At 33.1% G+C, this 7,775-nt stretch overlaps 1 protein-coding gene across 6 annotated transcripts; it reads left to right on the forward strand.

The window, feature by feature from the left end:
• Positions 1 to 326: 326 nt before the first annotated feature.
• On the forward strand, positions 327 to 4,071 carry LOC106758745 (nucleolin). Of its 6 annotated transcripts, none has more exons than XM_022779801.1 (2): positions 327 to 1,116; positions 4,054 to 4,071. In XM_022779801.1, the coding sequence occupies exon 1, from the start codon at positions 485 to 487 to the stop codon at positions 1,103 to 1,105; it is 621 nt and encodes a 206-aa protein (XP_022635522.1). In that variant the 5' UTR covers positions 327 to 484; the 3' UTR covers positions 1,106 to 1,116; positions 4,054 to 4,071. The 6 variants fall into 6 exon arrangements, with proteins under 6 accessions (XP_022635522.1, XP_022635523.1, XP_014497207.1 ...); XM_022779802.1 differs by lacking the exon at positions 4,054 to 4,071 and adding an exon at positions 3,048 to 3,064; XM_014641721.2 differs by lacking the exon at positions 4,054 to 4,071 and adding an exon at positions 2,881 to 3,019.
• The last annotated feature ends 3,704 nt before the right edge of the window (positions 4,072 to 7,775 follow it).

Here is a 7,775-nt window from a genome sequence, read left to right on the forward strand (position 1 = left end):
ACATTAAGTGGAAAAAATATTTAAAGTTTCAATGTATATTTCATCATACTCAAAATCCAAACCAAATAAAACCAATAATAATTCATTAATTTCAATAAAAAAAAAGCTATCCAAGGTAATAACAATAATATATATATATATATATATATATATATATATATTACCACCATCAAAAGGTTAATTATAAGGAAAAAAAATCAAATGTGCATAATCTTAATTTAATTATTTCATTTTTAAAAGTACCTAATTTTAAGTTTAATTTTACCTTCTTTTTCGTCGGGTGTTATTTAAGTTCAGGGAAATGTTACATACAAAATTTTACCTTTGGTTAGGTTCCGGTGTTTGGGTTGAAGCCATTCGGCGACAGTCAGTGAAACTATTTGTACTTAGGAGACTGTTGTCGCTGATTCTAATTCTACTTGTCCTCCTTCTCCACAAAACCCTAATTCCTCTTATTCACCATTTTTGTTTCACATTCACATCCATGGCTGGACCAAACGACCCCAATGAACCCACATTACCCCCGAAGCGTAAGTCCGATCCTGATCTTCAAGATCTCCCATCCAAAATTGCAAAGCTCGCCACTCCCGACCTCAAACAAACCCACGAACCCCAACCTAGTGCTGACCACAGCACTTCCCAACCTCCCACTTCTTCCTCCGACCCTAAGGAACCCGACAAAGAAATCCAAAACGACGACGTCGAAGAAAAGAACCCCCTAAACGACGACGAGGAGTACCAAAACGACGTTGAGGATGAAGACGACGATGACGACGACGACGACGAGGAAGAGGAAGAGGAAGAGGACCGAAAGGGGAAAGGGATTTCGCGTGAAGACAAGGGAAAAGGGAAAATGGTACAAGAAGACGAGGATGATGATGATGATTCCGACGACGATAGTGATGACGACGCTTCCGATGACGACGGAAGTGACTTCTCTGACGACCCGCTCACAGAGGTCGATTTGAATAACATTCTGCCGTCCAGGACTCGTGGGCGGACGGGGGCGGCGAGTGCAGGAGTGCACATTTCCGATGACTCGGGGAAAGCGGCCGTAGGCGGCCTAGGCGATGATGACGATGATAGCGACGACAGTGATGCTTGAGTTCTGCACAGGTTAGTGAGGGTTTTTCTGGAGGAAAGAGATATAGCTTTGTCTACAGTGAGAAAGAAGTGTTCTTTGTTTTCTTCGCGCACAATGCGCTTTTTGTTCAGAAATTCTGCTCAGATAAAATTGCGCAAGTGCTAGATTTAGCCTTTTTCTCTTTTTAACTTTGCCGTTCTTGGTAGGTAGTGTATGGATAGTGATGTTTTGAGGTAATTGGAACGAACACTAAACTGAGAGAATGTTAGGTTTTAGAGAAATTTCTGAGGCCCATATTCTTCTAAACTGACTCCACTTGATTCTGTGAATGGCAAAATACTTGAGAAGAGGATTCCTTGCTCCATTTTAAATGTTGAATTTAATAGGAATGTAGTGTACTTCTTATGAATGAAGTTTGTATTTCTTACTGTTTCATAAATTCTTGTAGAGCCATTGTGTTAGAAATATGCATATCTTGTTTGACTCTGTGTTTTTGTACTTAGTTATACCATTTTGTAGATTGTAGCTTGGCTTCTCTAGTTTGCTAGTGATCGCAATCTGTGAAGTTATATGATATGAGGGGACATCGCAATCTGTTTTGGAATCTTGGGTCTTCATCACCTAAGATGTGGGGCAAGCTCTAGTTGAGCAAAATCAAAAATCCTCCCCCACTATCCCTGTTGTTGAGCCTATCCTAGATGCCGTTTAAATGTGCTGAGCTTAGGTCATATGGTCCAATGAATTTTAACAACTAGAGATGTTTCTAAAGACTAAACTGCTAAAACAAAGTCTTGCCACAGTTTCTTCTCTGAAGCTCTGTTGTTGTATATTCATGATTATTCTTCCATTTTCTGAGACATTGTTTGCAAGGTGAACTCATCATTTGGCTTTCACATATATTCCAAAAATAAATGTGTGAGAACTTCAATGTTTTGTATGATCTACACAATTTATTTCAATGCTGTCTGATAAACTTTAAATAAATTTTACAGGTAATTAGTTCAGATGTAGACCCTCTATAGCCAAATTTTCTGCAAAATAATTCTTATTGTGTTCATTGAAGACAGTATTCATAGGTGTTAATAGGTATTTAATAAAGAAAATGAACATATTCCTGATCGCGCTATGTGCTTGGAAAAAAGTTACTGTCGTGTAATCTGCTGCAATAGGGAGCCTAAGTTCAAAATAAGCAATAATAAATTATGTGAACAAGTACACCTTTCTGTTAGTATAATGCTATTCTTCTGCTATGTATATATTGAAGACAAATTAGCGTAAACTTTTATGGCTTGTTTATCAAATTTTACATCTGAACTTGTGTTTGAAGTAAGCCCACAACAATCAACGAAGTTGCTTTTTCAGTTGAGGTAAAGGAACTTGTTTTATTTCTCAAAGGAGCCAAAAATATAAAGGCACTTTTAAGTGGCATGACATCAGAAGCATATTAAAGATAAGCATGACATCGGTGCTTTTCTAAGGAAGTAAAAATAGAAATAGGAGAAAAGAAAACTACAACCTTGTGCATGCCACACAAGACTGCCATTATGCCAGGTCTCTGAAGGGTTAAATTTATACACCCTTTACTCCCATGAGCAGAAAGGCTATTTTGGCAACTGGAACCATTGCATTGAGGGGAAAATGTATTAATCTTGTTACACCAAGCTTCACCATCTAACGCTACAAACACAGATTGTTTAAGCATAATAGGTTATTTTTGTAGAAGCTTTATAGAAAATAAATAATTAAAGAAGAAAGTGTTCTTCAAATATGTGAGCTTTTTTTGTTTCTATCAGCAGACTCATCATTTTTTGGAAGGCAGTTGAGGGGGAGTATTCGGTCTAGACTTTTCGACTATTGGTTGCATTTACTTTATGTATAGGACAAAATATGTTTGTCTTGCTGAGTGACATAAATAATGGCTTAGCATTTGTACGTGTTTGGTTGTTCTACGGTTGGTGACCAGAAATCTTCATGGATTGGTGTACGCTATGCTTCGTAAAGGTTCTTAAATTACACCAATATTTTTCTCTGTTGTGAAAAATTACAATTTCCTTTCCCGAGAAAGAACTGTTATATTACACTTCTTCGATTCAATAGTTAGATTGATTATTTTCGCATCTTTCAGCTACAATGAGCATTTTCCTCTCTGTTGAACTCCCTGATATAAACTTTCGGATTATAGAAGATGAAATGTATTTCTTTTACTTAATTTCATCTTCTAAAATCTCATTGATGCTAAGAGTCCCTCATATATCTGTAATTGAATTGAAAAGTTTGACATAATCTTGTAGAGAAAAGGAGTAAAATATTGGTTAATGATGGGTAGTAATGTTGGTAGATTCCAGCCCCTTTCTCCAAAAGATTAAACCCACATAATTAATACTAGGTGTCCTAAAAGATTACCCACATAATTAATACCAGGTGTCAAACTTATATATATGCTTTAAGGTCACTAAATAATTTTCTGTAAATAATCAATCTAACTATTGAATCTAAGGAGAAAATTATTAGTGGTGCATGTAGAAAAGATCAATAACTAATGTCAGACGATTCTATAATGTCTGAAGTTTTAACATTAGAGCTGTTGCCGAGTCACAAAGGTTTTGCATATGGGTCCAAGCCCAACCCCCTTTCATAGACCCTAGCATGGAAGGAACTTAATAGTATCAGGTTGACCTTGTTATATTATCATTTGTCACCATACCCTGTGAGGGCTGGTTCTTCCTGCAACTCCATACACTTGAAAATTTCAATTTTACCCTAGTTTAGGATTCTCATGAGTTCCGAAATGCACAATCCTTGAATTCCAGAATGTACAATTTGGAATACAATTGTGCAATCAGAAATGCATTTTTTGATAAGAAAAAGATGAAGAGTGGGAAAGAGGGGTGCGTTGGGGGAGGGGTGCCTGGTGGAGAAGGTAGAAAATAAGGACAAATAAGTCATTCTACAACTATATGGCATTGCAGGTTGAAATGTATGGAGGTGCAGAAAGAAGCTAGTCCGATGGAAGATTTAAATCTTACAATAGTTGATGTTCAAGACAAACAGTGTTGAACTCATTTTGAAAAGTTTAATCTATATATCGAAATAGCAAAAGAATATTATTATGCTGAAGGAGACTATAATTCATGTAAATAGCTTATAACAACTGGTTTCCAGAATTTCATTGCAAGGCTTTACGTAAATTGAAGATAGCTTTCAGAATAATTTTATCTATCTTGACTACGGAAGTTATGCTTTAAGTGGCAACTAGTTAGTTAGACATGAGAAATACTCATTCTATTGAAGATTTTTGTGACATATTGAAGTTATGCTTTTGATGCATTTAACACTCTTATGCTAACCGTTCTTTCATTCTTTTGCGTCACCTAATTTGCCGAAATACAGAATGTTTGGGTTTACAACCACTCAGAATTGCGTCCAGTAAAGAGTGGGACCGATTTTCAATCATCTTTGGTACAAGATAAACACTGCTTTTACTATTGCATAAAATGCTAAAAATTTACTTAATACGTTTCAATTACAACTGGACCAATCCTAATTTAACATGTGTTGGAATTAAAAAATTGTTAAAAAGATGGAGTCAAAATAAAAACGGTAAAATAATTTGAATGGAAAGAAGCATTTCCTGCTCTCTTTCTCTCTCATTCTTTTATCTTTTTGTTTCCTCCTACTCTATTTCTCTGTGTCTACTTGGCCTGCACACTTTCTTTTTCTGTTTGTGTATCTCTTTTTCAGTTAGGTGAAATAAAAAGGCTTAATACTGTTTTTGGTCCCTAGTTTGGGAGGGTTTGTTCAATATGATCCTACCTTTTTTTTTTCATAATAATTGATTCCACCTTTTGAAAAAACTGTTCAATTGAGTCTTTTTTGTTCATAGTGGTCCCATATTCAAGTTTAAATTGTTTATTATAGTCCTTATTGTATACGATGATGACATGATTTTTAACATAACCTTATGTCAGGACTGTTAAAATAACATTTGGATAGGTGAATGCATGAAAGAACTTATTGACGTCATAACCAGCACCGTTAAAAAATTGACGTCGTAACAAAAAAGGAGTCAATTGAACAGTTTTTTCAAAAAGTAGGATCAATTGTTACTAAAAAAAGGTAGGACCATATTGAACAAAACCTCCCAAACTAGGAACCAAAAGCAGTATTAAACCAAATAAAAACTGTCAAATAATTTTTACATCGTTTTTCTAAATAAGTATTTAAAATTTCAATGTGAATTTTGAGCAAAAAAAAAAAGCTAGGTGAAAATTGAGGGTGAAGAAAATTTCATATTATGTTGGTTGCAACTTGCAATGGAAGAGGGGAGGGTAACATTTGTTTTTTTCCCTCAATCAATAATAAAGGAATAAGAATAACATTAAACACATTAATATATATTTTATATATCTAATAAGAATACAATAATCTTAAAAGAGTATATTTTTATAGATTTTCAAAAAAAAAAGCAAAGAAAATAATAAAAAATAATATCAAATAAATATAAAAAGAATTATGTAGGTCAAAGTGTCATTTATCGTAAAGATAAATAATTCTTGTTTGAGACCACATCAAAAACTATTTCATCCATATTTGGAACAAAAAGGTAAAGAAAGAGGTGTGAATAACAAGAGTAATAACTTTCTATTACTTTTTTTTTAAATTAATATTTATGTTTGTATATAAACATTTTTTTATTCACTTTCTACACATTCAAGCAAGAAAAAAAAAACATGCTTTTCATTCATTTTTGTCCGTATCAAACACCCTAAAAATACTCTTATTTTCTCTTTCTTTTCTTTTCTTTTACTTTCTTTTTCTTTAATTTTTTTTAAATTAAGCATACTTATAGAAAAACTCTTTTTTCCTTCTAATTCCCACTTTGCTTTTTTCTGCTTTTTTCACTGTTTCTCATATCAATTAACTGTAAATTCAACTCTTATTCCTTTTCTTTTGATCTCACTCTTCTTGAACAAATTAAGAAAATTGAAAGTTGTCAAGTAATTTTTTTTTATTTATAAATTATTTAGTTTGAGTTTAATTTCATAATAACTTTTAAATCTATAAAAAAAGTTTTATCAATATAGATATACATGAATGAAATTTAAAAAAAAAAAAAAAAACTCAATCTCCCTTATCTTTTTTCTTTTTTCTCTCTCTCTCTCCTAATCTTTCTTATGTCATATATGTCAATTCAAACACTTGCATATAATATTGAAGAAAATGTTTAAAATTTCACTATAAGAGTTGAGATATTCTTATAAGAGCAAGATTTCTGGTAACACTATTACTAAGACACACACTGTGATTATTTTTTAAATACAAACTGTGTTTACAGAATGTTTCATGTTACTAGTTTGTGACATTAGCATTGATCTCTTCTTCTTTTTTTTTTTTTTTTAATTTTCTGATGTAGCAGCCTTTGACTAATGTTTTCTTTTAACCTGTGGGTCTTGAAGTGGGCCTACCCATGTTACTCCCGAAGAGAGAAATTCGGTAAAAGTCCACTTCAAAGCCCATTTGATGTGTTTTTGTTACAGATTTTTAGGTGTTTGTGTGGACCATGTACCTTTCTGTTTCCCGTTGACAGTTTGACCATAGAGAATAAACATCGTACACTTCAAAGCAATTGGGAACTTCTCACCCACTGAAAAACAAATGGGTACCATGTGGTTAGGTTGTAAATTGTAATATGTTCATGTAGATGGAGCTTTTCTCATCAAAACAACTTATTCATTTCAAACATTAAATTCAATTACCACGAGATCCCAAACAACATTTCCACTTGTACATATCAATTTGTCATCTCCTTGGAAAAAGTTCAAACACAATCTATGCACACATTTTATAATTTTATGTAAAAGTTGAATAATGATACTTTGACAACTTTTTTTTGACAACATTTTAACATTATCTACGTGTCATTCTGTAATTGGTCCAAAATTACTTCATAATCAATAATAATAATCATAAACACCATTATAAACCAATCACATAATAACACGTAGATGATATTAAAATATTGTCAAAGTATCGTTATCGATAAAAAGTTTATAAAGTAAAAGTCTTCATGAAAGATGGAGGGATTAAATGAAGATGAGAAATATGCATTGGAGGGTGTTTTTTTTTTTTTTTTTGTTTGGGTTTGTAAATGAAAGTGGTAAGTGGGTGACATAAGCAGAGCATTTGTGTGGTGGGGTGTTGTGGGTGATTGTATCCATCCATTTCCACCTTTTTGAATAGCACACAATCATCCAATCCATTGGCATTAATTTGTTGGTTTTGGGATTTAGGGTTTGTTGGAGAATTGGTGGGACTTGTTGTGTTTCATTCTGAGATCTTTCAATTTCAACTGTTTAATGATCTTCTCTCATAAATGCAGGACCACCATGCATTCCTCATGCGTTATCATACCGCATGCTTTCACATTCTCATATTTCTTCCTCTTCTCTCTCTAACCTCAACTCACACTATTACAAATACAACTCTTAATCTAACCATTCACTTATATTAACTAAAAATGAAAACAAAAAAAGTTAACATTTTATAAAAACAAATATATTTTGAATTGAAATGGTATGAAATGAATCCTTAATATGAAATGGACTCTTTTCTCATTACATAGGAAGAGAGAATATTCACAAATTTTCCCTAAAAGGATCCCTTAGTTTGTTAACCATGTAATAAGAAATGT

The sequence above is a fragment of the Vigna radiata genome, chromosome 4, assembly GCF_000741045.1.
Source record: "Vigna radiata var. radiata cultivar VC1973A chromosome 4, Vradiata_ver6, whole genome shotgun sequence".
NCBI lineage: Eukaryota > Viridiplantae > Streptophyta > Magnoliopsida > Fabales > Fabaceae > Vigna > Vigna radiata.

Coding starts and splice junctions, on each gene's coding strand:
- LOC106758745 (XM_022779801.1), top strand. CDS start 485: ATGGCTGGACCAAACGACCCCAATGAACCCACATTACCCCCGAAGCGT.